The 26,267-nt window shown below is 40.7% G+C and overlaps 1 protein-coding gene across 3 annotated transcripts in view; it reads left to right on the forward strand.

Annotated features, from left to right (window-relative positions):
* The window catches only part of glra4a (glycine receptor, alpha 4a), a 69,495-nt gene that overhangs the window by 25,710 nt on the left and 17,518 nt on the right, over positions 1-26,267 (forward strand). Inside the window, exons 2-10 of one of the 3 annotated variants that reach the window (XM_004545790.4) lie at positions 627-751; positions 1,639-1,706; positions 2,865-3,088; positions 8,648-8,730; positions 13,044-13,181; positions 13,432-13,646; positions 14,962-15,111; positions 17,338-17,448; positions 21,693-22,640. In XM_004545790.4, coding sequence (XP_004545847.1) covers positions 627-751; positions 1,639-1,706; positions 2,865-3,088; positions 8,648-8,730; positions 13,044-13,181; positions 13,432-13,646; positions 14,962-15,111; positions 17,338-17,448; positions 21,693-21,986 — 1,408 coding nt within the window. In that variant the 3' untranslated portion in view covers positions 21,987-22,640. Of the gene's footprint in view, positions 1-626; positions 752-1,638; positions 1,707-2,864; positions 3,089-8,647; positions 8,731-13,043; positions 13,182-13,431; positions 13,647-14,961; positions 15,112-17,337; positions 17,449-21,692; positions 22,641-26,267 lie in introns of those variants that run through there. The other 2 variants (XM_004545791.4, XM_076875728.1) reach the window with 2 other exon arrangements.

Below are 26,267 nucleotides of genomic sequence, written 5' to 3' on the forward strand. Positions count from 1 at the left end.
CAAATTCATGGGGTGCAATATGCTGCGCTGCAGCCAGAGCCAAACAGAAGTCAAATCCAATGTGTCCTGTTCTTTGTGTGTTCCTTAAGATATCCCTCTTTGTTACCCTTCTTCTTTTTCCTTTCACTCCAGGCTGTTGGTTATTCTTGTCAGTGGCTGCCCGAGCCTTACTGGAGCTCGTATCAACTCCTTCCTCTCCCCAGTGTGACATTCATAGCATTACAATTGAGCCATCAATCTGTCAAGCTTTACCCCTGCTAAGCCGCAAGCAGTGGGAGGCACAGAGGAGGGACAAGTTTACCTCTGCTTCTGTTTTGCTTCTCAGTAGTTAGGGTCTAACAACTTCAATAAGTCTTAGACATGATGGGAAATAGATAAGCTTTTAGTTGCCAGCTGAGGCAAGCCATTCAGTTATCATTTTTCACCCTCATTTCGCATCTACTGCTGTGTTTTGTGCTGATGACTGACTTGCTGGCTTCATTTATTTTTTTTCTTTGCCCACAACCCCCACTGCTACCTCTCAGACATGAATGCACTCCTTCACTACCGTTTTTCATATCCTCTCTCTTCTCTTTCTCTTTGTATTTGTTGCTCCCGTCTTTGCCTCTCCTCCTGGGTAATGTCAGACTGAGCTCCTGTAAGGAGGAGATAAAGCACCCCAGCAGACAAGAGCTTTCACCTTCTGACTTCCTGGACAAACTCATGGGGAAAACATCAGGATATGATGCACGGATCAGACCCAACTTCAAAGGTACAGCGTACGCCATGGCAGACCGTCGCAGTAGCCCTCAAGAAAATCCTAGAGAAAGTACAAGCATTAGAAAACAAAGCAAACAGTAGTGAGTCTGTGCTGTGAAAGCTAAACAACTCGCCAAGCTCATGTGCATTTGCCGTGTATGTGTCTTCACCAAAACTGTAGGAAAATTCTAACATTTAAAGCTGTTCGTATGCTTTATGCTATGAGATACCCAACCGCTGTAATTTTGTCTCAGTACGACATTACTTCCAAAAACCAAAATTCTGTTACATACAAAATATATGTGCAAAACTGCTACCTGGATTTTCTAGAGAAGAAACAGTTTGAACCACCCACAAGTCACCAGGAGAGGATATGGGTAGATGGTGTGCATACAAAGCACCTGAGAGTAAGGTTCTCATGTGTGTCCTCCACACATTGAACACAGCTCCACAGTGTCAGGGTTTAAGCAACAAAATATTTTTCTTAATGTTGTACCTCTGTGGTGTACTTGTTAGTGGAGTGTGTGACTCTATAAAACATCCTCCCTGAGTTATGTAATGTAGACAGGCCTGAGCACTATTTTGTTTTCTCAGACGCCTGACTATATTTGTTCCTCCTGTCATTATCTTTGTGCCCAGACTTTTACATGAAGCTTTTAAGCTGTCGTTACACTGACAGTGAGAGGAATAGCAGGAACTCCAACTTCAGAACTGGAATTAGCATTGCATGCATTGCAATAACATTTTTAAGTCACAGTCACTGTAAGCAGATGAAAAGTAGTGGTACAATGGATACATTTTCTATAGCCTTAGAAGGTGCAAAGACAAATATTCACAGTGGTGCTTTTTCATAAATCGCAGGGACAAGTGTGCATCTATGTTCTTATCTCTTTTCCCCAGGTCCGCCTGTGAACGTCACCTGTAATATTTTTATCAACAGCTTTGGTTCAATCACAGAAACGACCATGGTAAGAAGAGCATGTACAAATATTACACATTTCTTAAAAATGTAAGTTTTGCTTTTTCTTCATAGCCCAGAAAATTAAATATTGTAAATACTCTTTGACATGATTATAGCAGCAGATTATGGTACAGTTGTATCTCTCTGCATGATTAATAATAAAAAATACTTTTCATTTTCCTTTTCTAACTTATTGGTTTCTAATCCTTTAAGTGCTGAAGCAATTTCTGTTTCCTGGAGCATAACAGTGCAACCTTCAGAGACCATTGGGGTCACTGACATGCTGATAATGAACTGTCCACTCTGCAATTAAAATGAAAAATTGAGAAAATGAAAGAAAAGGGAGAAGGGTGAAAGGACAGGAAAAATGGCTCCCCTTACGTCTGCATTAACACTACAGTAAAGCAGTGAAGTGTTTAAGGGTATCCGGGGGACTTCCAGAGCTCCAAAGCTACAGTCAGGTTAACCCAGAAAACATTAATATTTTAACTGCAGGACTTTTCTTATTTTTTTTAAATAAATAAAAGAAAAAACCTTAATAACTGCAATTGGCCACAGAGAAATTATGAATTAATTGTACTGATTAGATTTCTAATTTAATTACTTATGTCTTCTGGCTGCAGGCCAGGCTGTGTTTGGTGTATTTCCTTAGCCTGGCCTTCATTATCAGCTCTCAGCGCAGTCTTTTCTTTTCTCTTTTTACTAAACCTGACAAATATAATGCAGCAAACAAAGATGAATTATCTGCAGTGACCTTAGCGCTTGCTCTTTCTTGTTAGGTGTGATATGAATATTTTTCAGATTTTCCATTTATTTGCTCAGTCTCCAGGGTTTTCACACATTTCACATTTCTCAAATGAAAGGATGTTCATTAAAGTGTGTTATTCTCATCATGAGGAAATATAAAGTAGAAAAATTATATAGCTCGAATTAATGTTGTATAAAGTCGTACTCCATCCCAAGAGAATAACTTTCATGATATTTCTGTCTGGCTTTGAGAAGTTTAGCTTCAATTCAAAATAAGAACGGACAAACAGTGACCCGTATCAGACTGGTCCCAGAACTTCTCAAACTACAGCAGAACAATCCACTTCTGAGTTTTCCATCTAACTGCAACCTCCACTGATGGTATATTTTCCATTAACTACCCTGCGTTCTTCCACAGGACTACAGGCTCAATGTATTTCTACGGCAAAAATGGAATGACCCTCGTCTGGCATACAGCGAATACCCCGATGACTCCCTTGATCTGGATCCATCCATGTTGGACTCTATCTGGAAACCTGATTTATTCTTCGCAAACGAGAAAGGAGCCAATTTCCATGAGGTCACTACTGATAACAAGCTGCTACGGATTTTCCAAGATGGCAGCGTTCTTTACAGTATCAGGTAACTAAAGATTATATTTCTAGAACAGCAGGACCACTGGTACTGGGTTATCTAGTTATATGTTTAGAAAACACTTCAATTTATTTTTTAACAACATGAATTTATTGAATTTCAGTCTCTAGTAGGTTTGGATTTGTGAGTGAGAGTCTGACCTGTAGAATTTTTTTTGCCCATTTCTAACCATAAACCCCCTAAAGAGGGAATTATTCATGTGTGAAGTCCATTTAATTCTATTCAGTTTGAGCTTGAGACTTTCTATTTTACTTCAGATTTTGTTCTGTCCTCTTTAGGCTTTATATACAACATTACTGTACATACAATATTTTCCAAACCAAAGTGTTGAAATGCTGTGTAAAATGTAAATGAAAAGAAAATGTATTGATTTGCAAATCTCATAAACCCATATTTTATTCACAATAAAGAACATGGTAAACATATCAAATGTTTAAAGTGAGAAAATGTACTATTTAAAGAAAAGTGTAGCTCATTTTAAATTTTTTGGCAGCAGCACATCTCAGAGGTGAGACAGGGTCATGTCATGCAGATTCTTGGACTCTTTTTCTTGATATTATGTGCTGTAGATGATTAGATATTTGCAGCCTTCACAATTTTACGCAGAGAAACATTATTCTGAAATTGTAGAGAATTTGTAGACTCAGTTTTTTGCAGATTGGTGGACTGAAACTGTTTCTTAGATTCAGTTCAAACACTGAATAGGTTTTCTTTGCGCTGCTGTGACAAAGATCTGGGATTATGAGTTTGGAAAATTGTTGTATTTTCTTTTGGTTTACATTTTAAACAGCGTCTTTTTTTCTTTTTTTTAATCGAGGCATTAAACTCAAACTATGTATATGCATCAGTAGGGCTGTTCGATATAACGATATATATCGGATGACGATATAAAAATGTCTATAGTTTCATTTTACGCTATCGTTTGTTTCGTGGTGTCGCAAAATAAACTGTTTATGGCAATATTTTTTTCATGGTTTCGATGGTCACTGTAGTGGCTATATTAATTTCTTAAACTTCTCTCTTTCTCTTATATTTAATATAACCACACTACAGACGGACAAGCGCTTGTTTTTATGCGTTGTCGTTAGCAACAACGACGGTAACAGCATCGCGTGTCCGCTTGTTTATGTTCCACATAAACCTTTCACAATAAAGTTCAAGATCCTGTTGAGACTTTTCAAAATAAACTGAATCACATAAAAGAGTATGCAGAGTATTTACAGATGAGAAGTAAAAAAGAGTCGCCAGGTGCTAAAAAATAAACCTTAGACTCAAAGGTCAGAACAGGCTTTTCCCCGCAGCACGCCGTGTAATAAATACTCACAAAGAAAATGGCGGCCGTTACAACTTATGTCTAAAAATGTATCGTTTCATGCATCGGTTAAAACTCCAGCTACACGACGCCCAGCTGAGAACACTTCCCGCAAGTCGAGCTGCCCGAGATTCACAGAATTTATAGAAAATGTTACATTTTTGTGATTTATATCGTTATCGGATGATGGTATTTGTCATGGCTACTGAACGGACCCACGCGCAGACAGTTCTTTCAAGGAAACAAAAGGGGATTTATTTACAATAGGGATCACCTTAGTGCAAAATATATGTACAGTGAGTTGGGAGGGGGTCCAGGGCTCCAGGGAGAGAAGGGGGGGGGGGGAATCCACACACACGCTTCCTCTTCCACTCAGTCACCGCCACCGCTCCTCCGCACACACGCACTCCTCTTCAGCCGCACTCGCTCCAACACTCCACACACTGCCCCACTTGGACAGGTCCGGTGATTCGGTCCAGAATCTACAGACAGAAGGTCAAAGGTTAATTCCACAACATAAAACACGTGTAAGCGATTCTTCTTTGAATATGCCGCGAGCACGAACTCAGGTGGTTCGACGTTCCAGCGGTGAGCTGCTCTGTGCCACTGCCTTAAATAGCAGCTGGGGAAATCAGCCAGATCAGCCGCAGGTGGACACCATCCACAGGGGTGCGTGGGCCAAGAGTGAGAGCCCGTAATGAGCTCCACCCAGGCAGAGAGGAGGAGGAGAGACAAAAAACTAAAACTAACAACAACAAAACCTGTAGCCAGCGTGGGCCAACCAGAGAGACACGGGGACCGTGACAGAATTCTTATATCGGGATATGAGATTTTGGTCATATCGCACAGCCCTATGCATCAGCAAATCGTTACTCAACTTGGGCACTCCATTTCTGCTAAATTCAGTGAAGATGCCCCCCCCCCCCCCCCCCCCCCCAAAAAAAAAAAAAATTGCTCCCCAGTCTGGTGCTAGCAGAGAAATGGAAAATAAATCCCACTCAAACATGACTTCTTAACTAAAATATAGCAGATTGCTGAAATGCCAGTTACTCATCTTACTGCATCTTTCCACCCAACCAGTGCATGTCTATGCGCACTGGAGGTCACCAAACTATTAATAGGGTGCAAACATGTCAAGTGGCAAGTGTGTGACGGAGTCTTTGATGCGATTTTGTTTAATGACGCTCTGCGCCAGATGGGAAATTTGCAGCCGACTTAATAAACGATTGCACGGGAGGAGTAGATGTAGTTTTACTCCGTGCTCGTGTGTCCAGAGTTCCCATTTTAAAGCTTTAAACATGTTTGTAATTAAAACGCTGATAAAATGTACACAATAGAAAACAATTTAATCACAAAAGTCTGTTCGCGTTAAGTTATGTTGTGCAGTGATATTTATGTTTATATGTTTTGTTGTTGATTTTCCCTTGTATGGACCTATACAAGGCTGCATCCTACAACGTGCGCAGCGCGCAGCGCGGTCCGAAAGGCAAAGCGGAGCTACGGGGAAAAACTAGAGTCACAGCTACGACAGTGCGACTCTAGGAGCCTGTGGAAAGGACTGCGGACTATAACGGACTATAAACGACCAGCTTCTTCAATGATGAATGCAGATGCTTCACTGGCTGATGAGCTGAACACGTTTTATGCTCGCTTCGACGCCGCAGCAATTAAAACAACAAACGGCTGCGCGCGCTCGGAGTGCACCAGTGAAGAAAATGCATTCGTCATCACAGAGCATGCCGTGAGGAACACCTTCAGGAGGGTGAACACCAGGAAGGCAGCAGGACCAGATGCAATCCCTGGCCGGGTCCTTAGAGCCTGCGCTGATCAACTAGCACCGGTGTTCACGGAGATCTTCAACCTCTCCCTGGCCCAAGCTGTGGTTCCCACGTGCTTCAAACGGTCCATTATTGTCCCTGTTCCAAAGAAACAACAGCCCGCTTGCCACAATGACTACCGTCCAGTAGCACTGACTTCAATTGTGATGAAGTGTTTTGAAAGACTGATGAGAGATCACATCACTTCTTCACTTCCTCCCACCATCGACTCACTTCAGTTTGCTTACCGGACTAATCGTTCCACAGACGATGCCATATCTCACCTGCTCCACACATCCCTGAGTCACCTGGACACTGGCAGAGGGAATTATGTTAGGATGCTGTTCGTGGACTACAGTTCAGCATTCAACACAATAATTCCCTCTAAGCTTTTCACCAAGTTGACGGATCTAGGACTCAGCTCATCACTGTGTCAGTGGATCCTCAACTTCCTCACAGACAGACCCCAATCAGTGAGGGTGGGAAAACAAGTCTCCCCCTCCATCTCACTCAGCACTGGAGTGCCTCAGGGCTGTGTTTTAAGCCCCCTGCTGTACTCACTGTACACTTATGACTGTGTAGCCACATCCGACACCACCTCCATTGTCAAGTTTGCTGACGACACTGCTGTTGTGGGCCTGATCTCCGACAACATCGAGACGGCCTACCTGGAGGAGATTAGGAACCTGGAGACCTGGTGCCAGGAGAATAACCTCCTCCTAAACATCAGCAAGACTAAGGAGCTGATCGTGGACTTCACTACAAAGCAGGCGAGGAATTACAAACCCCTCATCATCAGTGGCACGCCAGTGGAGAGAGTGGACAGTTTCCGATACCTGGGTGTCCACATCACTCAGGACCTGTCATGGTCCTGTCACATCAACACCCTGGTTAAGAAAGCCCGTCAGCGTCTCTTCTTCCTCAGAAGACTTAGAGACTTCCATCTGCCACTGAAGGTGCTCAAGAACTTCTACTCCTGCACCATCGAGAGCGTCCTGACGTCAAACATCTGCACCTGGTTTGGGAACAGCACCAAGCAGGACAGAGGAGATCTGCAAAGGGTGGTGTGCTCGGCAGAACGCATCATTCAATCAGAGCTCCCTGACCTGCTGTCCATCTACACCAAGCGGTGCAAGTCCAAAGCTAGGAAGATTATGATGGACCTCTCCCATCCCAACAATGGACTCTTCTCACTGTTGAGGTCTGGGAAGCGCTTCCGCTCCCTTAAGGCCAAAACAGAGAGAATGAGGAGGAGCTTCTTCCCCCAGGCTATTCGGGGCCTGAACCAGGTGTAGGACTGGACTCTCCCAAACACGTCACTATAAGACTGGACTCTCACACACGTCACCACATGCACCACCACACATTTCCTATAATCCTATAATTCCTATAATTTATAATCCTTATCTTTATAATCTCTTCTGCTATTTGCACATTCTTTACTGTAAATTCCTAAATTAATTTGTAAATTTTTGTAGTAAATTGTAAATATTGTAAAACTTTTCTTCTGTCATTTAATGGTCGGGCATTGTACAGCTACAAGCATTTCACCCCCATGTCATACTGTGTATGGCTGTGTGTGTGTGACAAATAAAATTTGAATTTGAATTTGAATCATGAAATTACTATTTTACTGAGAAGAAAAACTTCTTTAGGAAGAGGGAGAGGCATAAACATTGACATCATCCATTGAAAACAGACTCACAGTATTGCAAATACAGATAATCACCTCCTCATTCCACTGATTTACTGCATCTCTTAGGTTTGCTTGCAAACTATGTTCGGTAATTATGCATCAAACATCTTTGTTCCCTCTAAGTGCATGACACAATTTAGGCAGCGAGTCAACCAGTGGAGTATTTGTAGTTTGTTCTTCTGCTGGTGAAAGAGATATTGTCATCATAACACAGTTGCAAATGGGTGTCTGAGTGTATATTGCTGCCGGCTCTTGTCTCGCCTCTGGGCAATGCATTACAGCAGGTAATTACAGAGCTTTCCTCCAGACAGACTCCCAAATAGCTCTCTCTCTCTTCTCTAAGAATCCTTGAAGGCTTAATGCATCAAAACAACAAATAAAAGTCGGGATGCCTGCACCAATTACTTCTCTATTACTGTGGTGAGTGAGTGAGTGAGTGAGCGATCAAATGGCAGAAAATCCAAGCTGTTTTCCAATCTACTCTTTTTGAAAAAAAGATCCCTGTTTATTATTTTTATTTATTCGATTACTTTTTATTGAACATTTTCATACAGACTCATAAATTGCAAAACAAAGCAGCCGACGCTGATAAAGCCACTTTTTAAAAATGTTGTAATCGATCGTTTCTTCTTATGCTTCGTGTCTTTTCCTCGAGCTCTGTCGTGCCCTCTGACATCTTCTACGTCCTATTTCTCTTTTCCAATCTGTTTTTTCTATCTCAGGCTGACTCTTACCCTGTCTTGCCCTATGGATTTGAAGAATTTCCCAATGGACATTCAGACCTGTACCATGCAGCTTGAAAGCTGTGAGTTTTCATTTCCTCCTCTTCCTTTTGTTTCACTTCTCTTTTATCCTCCTTTGGTTTCTTATTTTCTGCATTTTGCCCTTTTCTACATTTGCCTTGCTGTATGCCAAACCTACAGGTTTGTGTGAGCATGACGTTTTGTAATTGCTTCATATGTTTGTCCATGTTTCTAATCGATATTGCTAATATGATTGTTACTCAAGCTGGTGTTGACCATTGTCCGTACTATTTCACAGAAGGAGCAATTGTCCACATATTGCTTAACAGCAGTAACGGACTTTAAATATTTATTAAACTACGACTGCAAAGGTGAAACTGTAAGCGCTCTACCAGCTTGATTGAGAAAGATGCTAATGTGCAAGCATATGTGTGCGAAATAGGTTCCTCAAGCTGGGTGCAGTCTTGCAGTCAAGGATCCAATTGTACTTAATCCATCCACAATCTGATATTGCCGTGTTGTTCCTATATCACCATAATTAATGTTGCTTCCTGGACACTGTTACAACTGACCGGTCATGTTGCTGTGATGTCATAGCTTTGTACTTTCTAGAAGTTTATCTTAAGGGTTTTCAAATAGCATATATTCTATATTAACCCAAACCATAACCAGCATTTGTAGAATTAGTATAAGAACCACTGTCTCGTGGGTAAAAATCCTGTGACAGTGATCAAAAGTCACGCTATGTTGTATAGACCGATGTTTGCTTTTTTTTGTCCTGTAGATTAGGATGTGGGGAACTTTACACTATCAGGTAAAGCTTTTCTATGAAATACAATTGCTTTTACCGAAAACAGCCTCATTCTTGTTCCCGTTTTAAGAGCAAACATGCCATTTCAAAACCTTTTAAGCTGTGGAAGTTAGGCAACTATAGAGGCAGATGTTGACTGACATTACGTCAACAACAGTAGTATTTTTATCCACTTGGTGAAGCTAACTATATTAGTCAGTTACTGAAAATTGGTGCTGCTACTGATAGCAGCTGTCATTTTATACCACAAGGTGTCAATTAAGTTGGTTTGGGCATCTAGTTAGGATCCCTCCTAGGCATCTTTTTTTTTTGGGAGGGGGGGGGATTTTTCTGCTTACATCTGCTGAGTGAAGACCCCTGTGTAAGGCCTGAAACTCAAAGGAGTATATCGTATCTGGCCTGGGAATATCTGAGGATCCCCCGGGAGGAACTGAAAACTTTGCTGGGCAAAGGGACGAGTGGAAAACCCCAGCTATGTTGCTGCTGCAATCTCAGAGAAGGGAAAAATAAAATGAACTTTCCCCCCCTTGAATCATTCACATTTTCTTACATGAAACATGGCAGAATTGTCAGGTTCTTACACTTTGTTTCTGTCTTTAGTCTGACACTGTCTCCACTCCTGAACATTTCAGTGGGAGAGAGGATTTGATTTTCCCCTAATCACTCTTTAGAGACTAACCTCTTTGTCTGAAGCTATCACAATTTTAGGTTGACACTGAAGTGCAGTCGTGCAAACATATTGGTTTTGCAGAGCAGACCAAAGCAAAATCAAACTGCGATGTTACCCCTTGTATAGAATGCATACCATCTATGTAAAATACTCTCGAGGGGATCATGTCAATTTCAGCAGCACAAATGCAAAACAGACTGATTCCTCATTTGCACAGCTTGACAACTGCTTGGCATCAGCATTGATGCCGCCAGTGACACTGGCTAATCTTTAGTCCTGTTTTTTGGTGCTCATTGGACTGAATGTTTGACAGAGAAGCTACTTTTTCACGTCACAGTGCCAGACAAATCAGTCAGCTCAGTGGAGTGGACAGTTTCAAAGGTTTGGACCAAGGCACCACATTTTCTCCGCATTTATTAAAACCAGAGAGTTTGGAAAAAACGTAGAAAACATATTTGAAACCTATTAAAATGTTATGCACTGATAAAACCGAGTAGGAAGAGTATTCTCCTCTCTCAGACTTCCTTTGCCTTTAGCAGAGATAGTATCTGCCCTCATGAAACCAATTTCCAGGATATAAATAATAAAACTTTAATTTTGTGTCCCTTTTATTATATGTGACCCACCCTCTGTGCCTAGGGGTGACCCAATTTCCCTTCACAGGGACAAAAGAATTCAACTTTGGCAAAGGGTGAAATAGACAGAGCCTTCCAAAGATTCAGCTTTTATCCAAATAAGTTTAGTTTAAAGTTTTAACCGCTATCTGGATTTGTACCTGACTCGGTAATAATCAAGAAGCAGAGGGACAAGCTGAGTTTTTTTTTTTTTAATCTAATAAAATATAAAGACATTTCACCCTTCAGAAGTGCAAGAAGAGGAGACGCTCGGGTAAACAGATGTGTGCCTGATGTGGCAGTGTCTGTCTATATGTGCGTGCGTGTATGTGTGTTAGTTCTGGGGGTTACTGTATCACATCACACTGCCATTAGAGGAGAGGTAATCATTTATGATTAAAGGCCTACTGAGGATGCTGCTAGTGTACACCACCCAAGGGTGCGATCACCTTGGCTTGAGCTTAATGTTAAGAGGACATTATGGGTTTTGCTGTCACTACTAGAGCTCTCGCAACACCATCTGCTCAGCATGAGAGCGTGAGAGAGGAGAATAATGGGGGAGGAGTTTATCTTCTGAGGTTTAGAGAGCCAAGGCCACGGGCTTATACAGATATATAAACAGAGCCAACCATAGGATTCTGCCTTATTCTGACACTTCAAAGCCTCATATATGCAGCTTATACTAGTTTGCTTTGCCACGAGCCATTAATGTTCAGTAACCCCAAATCTACTTGGAAGTTAGTCTATTAGTGAAAGCCAAGACTAAAACAGGAAGTGTGAAGCATAACTGTAACTTTCATTAGGTGAAAGACTTTATAACATGAAAAAAGAGATGGCATGTGACTAATGCTCATTACTCTACCTTGCTGAGATATTCCAGACATGCTGGCTCATGAATTCCATTTTTATTGCACCTTGAAAGCTGTGTCGGTTGCGTTTTGACGTCTGTTGGCTCCGTCTGGCAGAGGAACAGAACAGAAAAGCATCTCATTATCTCAGGAAAGCATTGGTATTCCCCTTGGTTGTTGTAGCAGGATGTCTGAATGACAGTGACTTCTCCTTGTGAACGACAGAAGCGTGTTTTAGTGGTGGTGTTTTTCAGACTGGTGGTGTGGGATTGGATGTAACATCGTGAATAATTGATGTCTTTTGTAATTCAGGCCCTAAAGGGTCCCAGTAGACATCAGTATTATTTAGATGTGCGAGGAACTCCTTGCTGTTGTTGCATGCAGCATGCATTTTTAATACACCTGTAATCACGCAGCTGTGAGGAGTGTAACCCTTTTAAAAAATGATGCAAATCAACATGTGAATGTATTTGTTGTTGACTTATCCCAAGTGTTTACATCTAAGTGCTTCTCTAAACTGCGTGGCAGTCGTATTCTATGTTGTAGTTTGTGCGTTAATGGTGTGTTGGCACCAGTTCCTCAGAGTTTCTCAGGCAGATATGCTCCTCGTGTCGCCTCCTTAGTCTGTAACCTTCAAACAACCACAACAACACAACTGTTGCTGTGCAGTATGATGTGACCTTTACTGTGACAAACAGGATGGCAGAGGGTAGCTGGTAGCTGGACAGATGGGGAGAGGAGCATTACATCACCACAGCCTTGCAAGTTTCATTCTGCCTCTCTCAAAGTCTCATTAGCCAAGGTTTCTAATGTTTTCTCATGCACGGATTTTCGACCGTGGTAGCACAATCCCCTTGAAAAATTGGGTTAAGGAGGAGGAATAACGGCAGTGATAGCAAGAATATTCAATAGCTGCTGAAGCAGGTTATCTGAGTTAAACAACACACAGACTTTTTTTTGTAAACTTCTGCACTTCTCGTCTCCGAACGACTAAATAATGTGCAGCCTTGTTTTTCACTACATCTTGTATTTTGTGAAGAGTACTATCCATAACTCTGTAAAGTGCTGTTGTACTGGTGCAGTTTGGCAGATAGTCAGTGGTAACTTGGTATTTTTGTTATAGTTTTATGGAACTTTGTCTCTTTTTAGGTATTGCATGTTCAATACTGAGTGTGTGAAGTGACGTACATTAGCAGCTGCATGCATTTTTTTCAAAATATGCAGTAGTGTAGGAAAATGCATGATGTGAAAATAGTGGGGTATATATCAGCTAAATGCTTCAAATATCAGGGAGGGTGCAAGGGAAAAACACAGAAACAAGGAGGGATTTGTTTAGAACGAGTAGAAGAGACTAAGTTGTAATTGGAAGAGCACGTTTCTCACCATTTGTGTCTGTTCTCTCCTTTTTGTGCCCCTTGGTTTCCTTTCACAGTTGGTTACACGATGAATGACTTAATCTTTGAGTGGCTGTCTGAGAACCCCGTTCAGGTGGCCGATGATCTCACCCTCCCTCAGTTTGTGCTAAAAGAAGAGAAGGATTTGGGCTACTGCACTAAGCACTACAACACAGGTGCAATAAGTGTAACCACCAAGTTACCCATGTTATAAGACTTTTTTTGCATGTCGCAGTAAGCCACATCTTATTCCAGTACACCCTGCATAATTCTGATTGCATGAAGTCTAGTAGCCTTCAAGAAAAATGTCATTTTAAAAGACAAACTTGTTTCTTACTGTATTTATATTTCAGGTCATGACACAAAAACATGAAAAACAAGTAAAGCAAAACAGGCAGTCTTTTGTCTTATGCCATCTTTCTGCAGGTCAGTTCACCTGCATTGAGGTGAAGTTCCACCTGGAACGTCAGATGGGTTACTACTTAATCCAGATGTACATCCCTTCCCTTCTCATTGTTATCCTCTCATGGGTCTCTTTCTGGATAAACATGGATGCTGCACCAGCCAGAGTTGGTCTGGGCATCACCACAGTACTTACAATGACCACACAGAGCTCCGGCTCAAGAGCCTCTTTGCCCAAGGTGAGTCCTACACTACCATTTAGAAACCTACAGCCCTGGAAAATTGTTCAAATTCAGGTGAAGTTTAAAATAAACATCAGTCTGCTGGATTTAGCATGTTGCTTTTAAAATTAGAAGATCTGAGATGGAATAAATCACATCTAAAATGTCAGCAGAGTGCAAAGAAGTAACTTTTCTGCCACAGGACCTGAAATATTATCCTCGGAAACAAATGAACAGATTTTGAAACTAATAATATTCCCAGATTTGTCCAAAAACTTAAAGTATGAGAAGAAATAGGATTACATAACGCTATCAGCTCCAGAAAAAGGTCATTGACCAAGTGAAACATATGTAATAAATGGCATTGTGAACTGAGTGTGAAAATTGTACTCTTCTGACATTTTCAGACATAAAAGTAATGCAGGATTTACAAAAACCATTAACTTTGCTGATATTACCTGACAAGACAAATCAAATGTTTCATGAGATAGCAGCAGAGAATCAATGTCTGTAAAAGACGTTTTACGTGTAATTGGTTCTGTATGAGTATAGATTTAATGCGAAGACCTTGTGACTATCACAAGAAAAGCATCAGACACACTATGTCAGCCATTTCAGATCTATACACAACCTTAATCGGCACTTATCTATTTGATGACTGCAGTTTGTCCCAGATTTGAGCTGAATTAAACTGTGCATGTACTGAATTCCTGAGACACTTCAGTGAGAGTTTGACAGAAATCAGAATTTGTCGTATCCTGTTATTACTCCTACAAAGTTGTACTGGCTGTGCCCACCAAAGTGAAGTCAATGGAAATGAAAAAAAATCTTTATTTTGTCTTTATGTGGTAAATGGACTGACATCTATACCGCACATTTTTAGTCTTTTGACTATTCAAGCCACATTTACCTATTCACAATAACATTACAGCAGCTTATTCTGTGACGACCCGCTCTACCTCCTGAGCCACAGGGAGTCATTTAAAAGAAACTGTTTGTCAATCCCTCTCTGTTTTTCCTTGCTTCTCTGTATGTATCTGTAACAGTCAGTTAAATGCTGCTCAGTTGAGTGAGTGCCTGCTCGGTTGGTGCTGCTGATGTGGTGTGACATATCTTCTCTCATGAATGACACGGCCAGGGGACTCCCCAAGCCTTAGCTGTGACCTGCCTCATGGCTATGTGTCAACAGCCCACAACCCACTGACTCATTTGAATTCTAGGCCATCCCAAAGATGTATGTCATTATAGCCCAGAGCCTGTGAACAACCCACGAAATTATCCATCAGCCTTATTGATTGGCTATTGATTACACTGTGACCTTGTCCTTTTCCAGGTGTCTTATGTGAAGGCCATTGACATCTGGATGGCAGTGTGCCTTTTGTTTGTGTTTGCTGCCCTTCTGGAGTATGCAGCAGTTAACTTCGTCTCAAGGCAACACAAGGAGTTCATCAGGCTGAGGAAAAAGCAGCGGCAGCAGAGAATAGTAAGTGTAAATGATGCAAACACACACTGCTACCAGAAAGAAAAACATACACACTTGTATTCAGTGTCACAATCTAGTACAGGGGTGTCAAACTCAAACACACAGTGGGCCAAAATTCAAAACTGGAACAAAGTCGCGGGCTAACGTAAATATTTATTGAAATATATTTATTCCTCCAGATATGAGAATGAATCTTTTCTTATGGACTCAAACACGTTTTGCTGAAAAACTGAATATGGAACAAGCAAAGCTTAATACTAAACAATATATATATATATTAGCTGTGTAATACCAGTAGGCCAGCTCTGATAGTAATTTGTTATGGCTTTGCGGGCCAAATGTAATTAGGCTGCGGGCCAAATTTGGCCCGCGGGCCAGAGTTTGACACCTATGATCTAGTAGATTCTGAAAAGCATGGATGAAGAAAGAAGACTCTCGAGTCCTCGTCATCCTATTTAGCAATGAATTTTGCCTCTTGTTGTTGTGCGATGCTGTAGATCCAGGAGCTGACAGCGTCAACACGCTACAGCTGGCTGTCACATTAAATAAGGAAGATCCAGTCTCTTCAGTTCAGCTCGTGAGCAGTGACCTGTTAGAAGATCTTGTGATCTTTTACCTCTGACACTACTTTTGATGCAAAGCAACAGGCTTCTTACCAACCTTGTGGCACTGAATTACTCTAAATTTGACTGTTATGACAGATATGAAAAGGCTATACCGATTAGTGTTGCCATCCAGTAACTACTGCAATTTCACAGAAATTCAGGTTCTTTCTTCGTCCTTGCTCTATTTTTTCATCAAATTTTGTGAAACTGGTCTCGGTAGTTTTTGAGTAATTTTACTGAGCACAGCTAAGAGTTGACTTTTACCAACAATGTACAATATAAGAATATCATCTATTTTTTTTTTAACACTAAAACAAACCTATTCCAACAGGTAGACATGTAAATGACCTATGGGCACTTTCCAATAAGCCAACCAGCCTGCAGGTACACTCTAAATGTCAGTGAAACACTGAACTCCATGTATTCATAATTTTCTATCACACAATAAAGTTTGCAGCTATAGTTGGTAAGTTGCTATTAAAGGGGCACAAGCATGTTCACATTGTATGTGCAGAAGATAAATAGGCATAACTCCCATTATTAGGCTGTCCATTTGAATTAAAAGGGTAAAACTGTGATAGAGCATCTTAGCAACAACTTAGCAGTTTGGTTTGTTCTTATTAATAGTTTCTTATTTACCTGGAACGCTTGACTTTGTGTTTATTAATAGTGATCAGTCTAAAAGTTGCAACACCAACCCTCTGGAAAGTACGCCTCAGTAAGTGGTATCTTTTGGTTTTTGGTCCTGGCATATTTTTTCATCCAAAAATATATCTCCTAAACTGAATCCATATCCTGAATAGCAGTTGTTAGAGACAAGTAAGTTGACAAATAAAAGTCTTTAAAGAGTGGTAAGACAGAGATGTTTGTCTCAAGAGAAACAAACAGGACATTTTGAAAATCCCATTAAACACCTCCAAGTCTAGGCAGCCTCCTAGACCTGTGGCAGTGTTCCCTGTAAATGCAGGAGAGTCCAGCAGATTTGCAGGACAGCTTGCTTCCTGCACAGCAGAGAGAAAAGAGGAGAGATGGAGAATAATGGTCTGTAGAGAAAAGGACTTCCCCTGTTCACATCAGTTGGACAATTGCTCCCACAGAGGAGTTGGAGGGCACAAACTATACATCTGAGGGATATTGACGCCCGGCCCTGTAGTTGTAGCAGAGAGATGTTGCGAGTCTAAGGCAAACAAATCCCAGACTGACTGAGGCTTAATCAATGAGAGGCGAGATTTCAACCAGCTACTGTATACTGTGCATACCCACAGCGATCAAATGTGTAAAAATAAATACATGGATTTGTACTTCCATTTATAGTCTTTACAAAAATAACTTGAACCGGCTCCCTGAGGATTCTTTTTTTGTCTTCAAAGCCGTTTCTTTTCACTAACATCTACACTCACAGTATGTCTTTAATTAAAAGCTAAGAACATCTACTTGAGTTTGTTATTTGGACCTAAAGTTTGTGTATATAATATGAACATGATTTTTTTAAATGTATCTCTAATACTCAAAACAAATCAAAAATATAAGGTAAATGCCTTCAAATCAAATTTTTTAATCATAAAAAATGAAATGGTCAGTAACTGCTATCTCTGTTTGTCTACCATCCTTTCCAATGGAGGTATCTGCTAGTCAGCCTGGGAGCGTTGAGTCGTTGCGAAAAGCCAGTGACATCCCTGGTAACAACTCAACCTACAGGAGTCTCAATCAGCACTGCAGCGCTTGCGCCAGGGTAAAAGGAGTAAAAAATCTAACCCTGTGTCAACCCTGACCTTCCCAACCCTATTTTTGTCCATGCATCCACTTTTTCAAATTGTTTAGAGCAACTTTCACCTTAAACGTGAATTCCTGACCTCTTTTCCTGAATTAAACCCAACTTGTGCTGATCTCATCTTGTTTCTATAGTCATGTCCCTTTGACCTTTAGCTGTGGAAATCTTTGCACTTTGCCCTTTATTCTTCCCCGGTGTGTAACCTGTTTTCAGGCTCCAGGTATTCTTTCCTTGTCGAAGGAGAAGCCATGCTGTTGTATTATATGTGGAATGTGGTTTAATAATGTCTTGCTGAACAAACTTCAACTACTTTCTGGATAAATATATCATCTGGGTGGTAGTACATCTTCTCTAAAACTTGAAATGTGTCATTCAATATGATTCCGCATTAATAGTGCCTCCACGGAGGAGGAAGCTATTAGATATGGACCCCAGTACAGTAACAGATGTAAACTTTTGAATTGTGTATTGATAACAAGCTGAAACCACGGCTTCATGATGTCCAGAGAATATTCGACTTTATTTGTCAGACCACAATGCAGTTATTCACTTTGCCTCATTTCAGTTTTGATTGAGCTTGGTCTGGTCTTGGTCAGGTGGTGGTCTGTCTGGGGCTAAAGCAACAGGTGCCGACATAATCCTAACCATGTAGAAATCTTGGCCAATCAGAAGTCTAGAAGCCTGGACGGGAAAGAGTAAACACATGAAGCATAGAAGCAGTCTTTGGTCTTTTCTAAATGGAGAGACAGTAACTGCGTGTGTATATGTAAGCGTGTAAAAGCTGCATATAGTAAGACAAACAGCAACAGTATGTAGTCTATTGTAGAAATTTATCTCGTGTACACAATTATGTGGCGCACAGGATGACGTCAAAAAAGGCGCACACCTTTGACGTTGCGTGAGTTTTCGAAACTCTCCGTCCTGGCAGGAGTTTTTAAAAATCTCAAAACGCCATTTACGTGTGGACGAAAGTGTAATAAAGTGTAAAGTAAAGTGTGCGTGTTAGTCCCCATAGGGAAATAGTTCTTCTGCATTTAACCCATTCACCCAGTGAAGCAGTGGGCAGCCACCAATGCAGCACCCGGGGAGCAGTGTGTAGGGACGGTACCTTGCTCAGGGGTACCTCAGGGTAGCCGTTCAGTGGAGTCGAACCACCGACCTTTCGATCATGGGGCCACCACTCTACCTACTGAGCTATCCCTGCCCTAAAGGCCCAAACGCATAGAAAAAAAGCTTCATTTTCAAAAGTACCCGTGTACATTTGGACATACCCTGGATTTTGTTTTTAAACGTTGTTTCTTCTCATGTTTTATTTGGTTCACTGATAGTGGTTTTCAAAAATTCTGAACCCCCCAGTGATTTATTTTTATTGTTTGTTTACTACAGAATCATCTGTTTCTGGTGCAGTGGCAGAACAATCACTGCCTGTCATTGTAACCTTTCAGCTGTGTCCTACATATTTTCTGGACACTCTTCTTTCAGTGATACAGTCCATCCATTGACTCATCCATTTTCTTTCGCTTGTCCAATCCCAGCTCAGTGATGACATATAACACTGAAAATGTATTTCCATTGTAATAGTTTGAAAGATTAGTCCTTACTCAGATGCACATTTTATATTCAATGATGTTAATGATCTAACTAATTCTGTACCAGTGAGTAAGCATAGTTATTCACGGGTAAAATGACTAACCGATGTAATTAAAGATCATGAAACACATGAAATTTTACTAAAGCAGGAAAAAAAAATAGCTCGCCTGTTCTGATCATTTGTGTTTTTAGACAATAACTTTACTCTCCACAGAGCACAATGTGGTAATCAGAGCGGGTTCAGTTGAAGTTATGCCAGTATAGCTGCTGCGGAGAGTACAGGGCAGAGATGAGCGCCTATTATCTTTAGAGAAATGCACCATTAGACTTTAGCACATGATGTTCTGTATCGTTTAAGGTGGCAGAGGGATAATTAAGCTGTGCTAGAAGAGCAGTGTATTCCCTATCCACCTGTTGCATAGTGCAGTTTACCAGTGCAGTAGCAGAAAGTTGGTCGCAAGGTGTAAGTTTACAGTAAGTTAGTATACTTAGATGTGCACTCTTAGTATCTTTCTGCCAAATCTGTACAGTACTGAGAAACGACATTCAGCAGAGAACCAGAGAGCTGCCGGGGTCAGTGAGAGAGAAACAGAGAGAGGCGGGACACGGGGATCAGAGCTTTCAGGGCCCTTCACACTGACTACTAATCATCCAATTTAGATCCCACATCTTCACTTTCCCCTGCTAAAGTGAATCTCTCAACGTGTCAGAGGGCTGTCAGAGTTAAGCTGCATGTCTATTAATATTCTCTTCAAAGGGCGGGAACAGTGTCTCAATAACTGTTTAAAAAAGTGCATAGCCATTCATCAAAGCATAATGCCAGATCATGACTTTATTAATATTTTGAGCCATTTTATTAACATTCTGAAAGGTCTGTCATTCTGTAACTTTGAAAAGGGGATAGATGGGGGTTATTATTTTCAGAGTGGCAAAAAGAAGATGCCCTCATTTTCACTTCTTTGGTTGTTTGAATGAAGTAGATTGTTACAGATACTTTTAATCTACTTTAAACTCAACATCTTCAGGGATACGGCAGGCAAATTTTGAAGCTCTTAGGATAATCTGGAAGAAGTCACATTTTTGATAGTCAGCCTATGGACCCAAGCTCTTCTCTCTGTTCCCAGTATCATCATCAAATCCAAATGCATGATTTAATATGAAAATATCATATTTCTGGCAGTATTGTGGGCTCAGTCTATCACCCTACAGTAGACTCTAACTGTGCAAGTGGTCACATGTTACAGCTCTCACACACCAGATGCATAATTTCACTGGACAAATTTGCAACATTTATTTTTTCAGATCAAGCTTGATTTTTTTTTTCTTTTCATTTCATGAAAATAAACCGATCTGACCAGTTTAACCACTGCATTTGGCAGCAATTGCACTTGGAGCTTAAAACATACACTGATATTGAATATATGATGATATGGAAATACTGAAATAATACTGGTTTACCTCCAACCCACAGCCAGACGCTGATCCGGGTCAATTAGCTCTTTGGTATCGTTTCTCTGCCTCCTCAGATGTTCCCAATTCTGCCCCACTGACTTCCTGAAATATGTGTGAAACATGATACAGCTTCAACTCTGGATCAAACCCTTCTCTTGAGACTGGGATGAACCCAGAATCTCCATTTCTTCCTTTCGTTGTTTAAAAAAAAAAAAACCAGGACCAGCTTACGATCACTTGATGCAGACTTTTTTGCGGTCTACGTTTTCCGCTACGATGGAACACTTGCTGTGTTTATATACGTTACACTACGAGGTCACATCTGAAGAAGCCCGAAGAATTTTGTGTCGTTTTTTTCACAGTGCACTTGGTGTGTAAAAGCCTTCAGGTACCGGTGTTCTTTGCTCCCATTGGTAGCTCACCTCAGAGTTGAAAGGAGTTGGACTTTGTACCTGCCCGTTTCATATTGCTAGCAGTTATCTCTACTGACTGTCTGCTACCTATGCTGATGCTGATATAACTGTGGCAGCAGAAGCATGCAGCACTACAAAGTAAACTGCTACAGTTTAACAGTTTATTTGTGCTTTCAGATGATTTTCAACCCTCAACCCAGGCATGTTTTTTTTCTTCTTTTTTTTCCCCCCTGTCTGCTGAATTTTTCTAGTTTTTGAAAAATCACTACTTATTTAGTTTTAAGCGAAACAGATGTTGATGTTTTTTCAGCTCTGAATCTAATGTAACAATGTTGCTTTTCAATACAGTTTTATGTATGTATTGTAAGTTTGCTTGAGTTTTGACTTCTGTTTCTCTTAAATGTAATTCTCCTAAACTTAGGCTGGTGTTATACACTTGGTGACAAATCATCACCGTTTTCAATCTCAAGGTTTTCAATCATTTTTTTTCCCTTCTGTTTAAGCTATTTTATTAAAAAAAAAACAAATGTCAGGAATTTGACAGAACATTTTAGAAAACACAACTTTTTCTTTTTTTCTTTTTGCTATTTGTTGTTTGGGTGATCTCATTCTTACACTGCGCCGCCCTTTTGTGCTACTACACCACAGACGCATTTAAGAATAAGCCACTGAGCGGAAATGTGGAAAGCTGTATGCTAATCCATGTTGACAGCGAGAGGCCAATCTGTTTTTCCCTGCTTGACTCCACAGGAGGAGGAACTGGTGAGGGAGAGCCGCGGTTTTTACTTCCGGGGTTATGGCCTGGGTCACTGCCTGCAGACCAAGGATGGCACTGCTGTGGAAGGAGCCAGCGTGTTCACCCCACCACCACCTCCAATTACCATGTTTGATGGAGAAGTGCTTCACAAGCGTTTCGTGGACCGAGCCAAACGAATTGACACCATATCCAGAGCCGTTTTCCCCCTGAGCTTTCTCATATTTAACATCTTCTACTGGGTCACCTATAAAGTGCTGCGACATGAAGACATCCATGCAAATTTGTAAAACACTCTGCCAGTCTGGGATGTTGTTGTTTGTTTGTTTGTTTGTTTTCTCGAAACCAAAACTGCCTGTCAATCTACATTACAGTGAGGAACCGTGTCAAAAGGCACATCTGCTTCTCAGAACCACTGCTAAAAATAAAAATGTTGTGCTCAGGTGCGTCTTCAGGATCTTGGACATAGAGCAGTCGAGAGAAACTAGATTATGCTGCGTGGTTTCTGGCTGTTGTGTGCATTTCCGTCTTGGATTGATTTGCCTGGATTACAGCAGAGACGAGACACTAACGGTACTTTTGGGTTCATGACCTTTGCTTCAAAAGATGGATAAATGATTTCAGCGAAGTTGGTCCTGGCTGAACAAGACATTCTGACTTGAATTTTGACACTACCCAGCTTTGAATGAATGTTTTTGAAAATATTTTTTTTAAACAACTTTAACAAATGGGTGCAAACAGTACGGGCGGGGAGGGGAAGGGGGTCTTTGATATTTCTGACTATTCAGTACGTGATGATCATTCAGTTTAAGTATCTGTAACAAGAGATTATATATAATGGTGTATAAAAGTGTATATAACAAAGCTGTTCATTATACTGCACAAAGCACAAATATGTATTTCCTTTTGTCTAAATTTAAATAAATTAAATAAATTGTTATTCTGCCAGGAAAACAGAAATGATTCTGCTTCTCTTTAACCTTGGTATTCAAATGATTCGTTTTGGGGGGTGGAGGGACAATGTAGTCAAAGAAATCAGTCACAGAATAGCTGAATCACACACAATTACTTTTCTATTGCATTCATTTAATAGCAGCCATCAGCTCTGAAACCCCAAGTGGAAAGAAATTTAAAAAAGGTTCTGAATAAAGAATTATTACAAATGTTACAGATGCAAAATCTTAAATTGACATTAAGATTGTTGGAGTTTGATTTGTGATAACATGTCACTTGCATACTAAATCTAGCAGGAACTCACTGAAAGTTTGCATAAGGGCTGCTATCCTCAGGAGTGGTTTGGAAGGTGTGGAAATTCAGGGATGCAGTAGAGGGAGAGCATCGCCAGTGAGGGAGGACGAATGGGTTTTTTAATGGGAAATCAGAGGGTTGTTTTATCAACTAATGAGTTTGAAAAGGGCTTGGTGTTCCACTGCTAATGACAATGAATTCAGAGAGGCAGCCAGAGCCTACTGTCCTTTTGTTGGCAATCCTAATCAACTCCTCTGTATTGTATGGTTCCCCTGGTAATGAAAATGCGTGTGTGAGAATCCTTTAGTGTATGTGTGTGTTTCATCTGCCTGCTCTTATATCAATAGGGTTCTGGGGGGGGGTTTGTGCTTTAAACTTTACTGGGTTAAATATTATCCTATATGTTGCCATTTTTGGAATCAAAATCTAATGTACTGGATGAAAGATTTAAATAAGGAGCTACTGTTATATAAATGTAAAAAGCATTTACACGTTGGACTCTTTGCCTCAGCTTGAAGGACACGTACCTTGAAGTCCTTCATACTTGCTTGTGACAGCTTAAATTTCTAAAACAGTCTGCAAGGGCATGCAAATGTCAAAAGTGTTGACTGTTGCATGCCATGGCTAATGCATTTCCCTTTAATCTGAAGCCTTTAGGACATTAGTTTGAGGAAATTTGGGGAAATAAGCTGATTTGCTTTTTTGCCTCTAGTTAATTGAGATTAGAATCCTTCCCATGTCTAACTCTATTTAAACAAAAGTCACAAATTGACACTTTACATCTCATCGGTTTAATCCATGGTGGTTGTGGGTGTTTGTAGTGGATCCCTTGGGTAAGCTAGGAGGGTTTGGACTGTGGGAGTTTACTATGGCTCATTCAATCAGACTGGCATCTGGGGAGTTTGTAATTTCTACGGTTCGGCCCATCTTCTTGTAACTTTAGGCACTCTTGAGAAGTTTTTTGTGTGATGTAAGGTGTGTTTTCCTCCTAGTTAGAGACTGTTGCCATTGATGAGTGCAGTTGCCATGCAGGGCTATGCTCGTAGATGGTGGGTCCACATGAATCCCAAGAAGAAAGCTCCGACAGCAGAACATTGCATTTAAACAAAGTATGAACACCAAGGATTGAGGTAGAGAAAAGTGTCTATTCTGTGGCTGGTTAGTGAGCAGTTGTTAACAGTGGCTAACCTGAAATAGAATATCCTGAGGTATACTGAGCTGCACTTAAAACCACCTTGCAACTGCAGGTTGCTGTCATTGCCTGTAGTTTCCACTGTGTGTGCTGTGCTGTTGATTCCTTTTGGACCATTTTAATGAGGTTTTCTGACAAATAATAATATGGTAGGAAATTTGTGCTGTACTTTTGGTGAGTAAAAATCCAGTGTTTTAACAGTCTAAGGAAACAAAACTAATAAATAAGGAAAACTGAAGAAAGTTTGCATTGTACCCATATGGCTGTTGTTTCCTTTTGCAATTTCCAGTCCAAATATGCTCTGTTTTGGCTGGTCAAAAAACCAGATCTAGTTGCATTCTAATGTAGATCTGTGTAAATTTCAGTGTTCCTGGCTGCAAAAACAACAAACATAGCCAGTTTGCAGAACCGAAAACCAATTTCTCAATACAGACATTCAGATTTTACATTGTTGATACCCACACAACAAAAGGTCAAATTACATTTTGAAACTCAAAACACTAACCAAAATTTCTCACATCCGAAACAAATAGTATCGCACAGCGTAGCCTCCTTTCATTGTAAGTCAGAGATGGAATCGTTTTGACTCTGAGGGGGGAAAACAGCATATTTGTTACAAAATAAGAAGCTTTTCTAAATCTTCAATTGACTGACACACGCAAAATAGGCCCAGTGATTTCTGGCACACTATGCTCTATTGCCTCTTCGAGAAAACAGCATGTCCGCTCAAAATGTGCATTATTTTGAGGACAGAGGAAGACTGATGGATTCCAATAAAGCAAGATCTTTGCTATGCTGGCTGGATTTGCACCCTAACTTTCATTACACACAAATTCCCAAGAGACTTTAATAAAAACCCTTAACCCATGCACTGCCACAAGGCACCAAAAAGAAAACCAAAGCCATTAAACCAACTGATTTATAAATTAGTCCCAACGGAAGAACGGACCCAAATGAAAACATAAAATATTCATTGTTCCAACCGGATTTACATGCATCCAGTCATGTGCTTTGTGTGACTGTTTATTTGAAGGCCTTCTCCAGGGAATGCTCAATGCTGACAAATGACACACATGACTTTAAGCCATGTGATTGTGTATGAATAAACATACAGTGAGCACGGGAGAAAGGAATATGCGTTTGATGGAGCTGCTGGTCATCATGTTCGAGGTATGCCTTTACTGTCTCCCTTGGGAGTGATTAACAGCTTTCCCCCCCTCCCCATTTTCACTGAATGTCAGTAGTGCCAGAGCTAAAACTGAAGAGTGCAACCTAAGACCTGCAATCAATACTCTTCTCTCATAGTATAAGCATTTCACCTGTTCTCTGCAGACAAAATTGTACGTGCCTTTAGTCGTTGGCTCTTCTCTTCAGGTCCTCATTAAAAATGTCTTAGATCAGTTGAGCAAACTGCTGTTTATCTAGTTGGAAAAAATGCTTTAGGAACCATCAAAAATAAACCTAGTGTAGCATAGATAGATGATATAATTTTAATCAGAGCTTATGAGTTAGATCACTGTTGCCAAGCATTTATCACACAAATATACCCCTGCTTGTATAAGAACCTTCATAGCAGAATGCTAGATAAAGAAATATAGCATCTAAGGGGAAAATATTGCCTTCTTTTGACAGTGATGCATTGGTGAGACAATGCTACACGTGTCACCTTTAAATATATGAGAGTAAACAGAGGAAACTGCTGGTTCCACACAACATTATGGCTGCAAATCTTGTGAATGTCACCCAGCATTTGGATAGAGATGTCCTTGCACTTTAAATACACCTTTTTCTTCCCCCATAGGCATACTTGTGAATTCAGTACTATGTAGGTGGTACAATGGTTTCATGCAAATATCCTGTCTTTCCTCTACTGATGATCCATTATACAATGACACACATGCAGCTGGATCTATGTGACTATTTGGTGCCCAGTGCGCTTTTCAGTGTATACGTATTCATTATTCTTTGGGTAGTAGTGCAATCAAAATCCCCCTGACAAACACTTCAAGTGAAGGTTTAATTTCAAATCCTGTGCTTTTTCTGTTTTGTGAAATGCCGCATCCTTTGGAAATAGTGCTTCAGATCTCCTGAAAATCCACGGCAGGTACTCAAGAAATATGATATATGGAAA

Source organism: Maylandia zebra, linkage group LG2 (genome assembly GCF_041146795.1).
Source record: "Maylandia zebra isolate NMK-2024a linkage group LG2, Mzebra_GT3a, whole genome shotgun sequence".
Taxonomy (NCBI): Eukaryota; Metazoa; Chordata; class Actinopteri; order Cichliformes; family Cichlidae; genus Maylandia; species Maylandia zebra.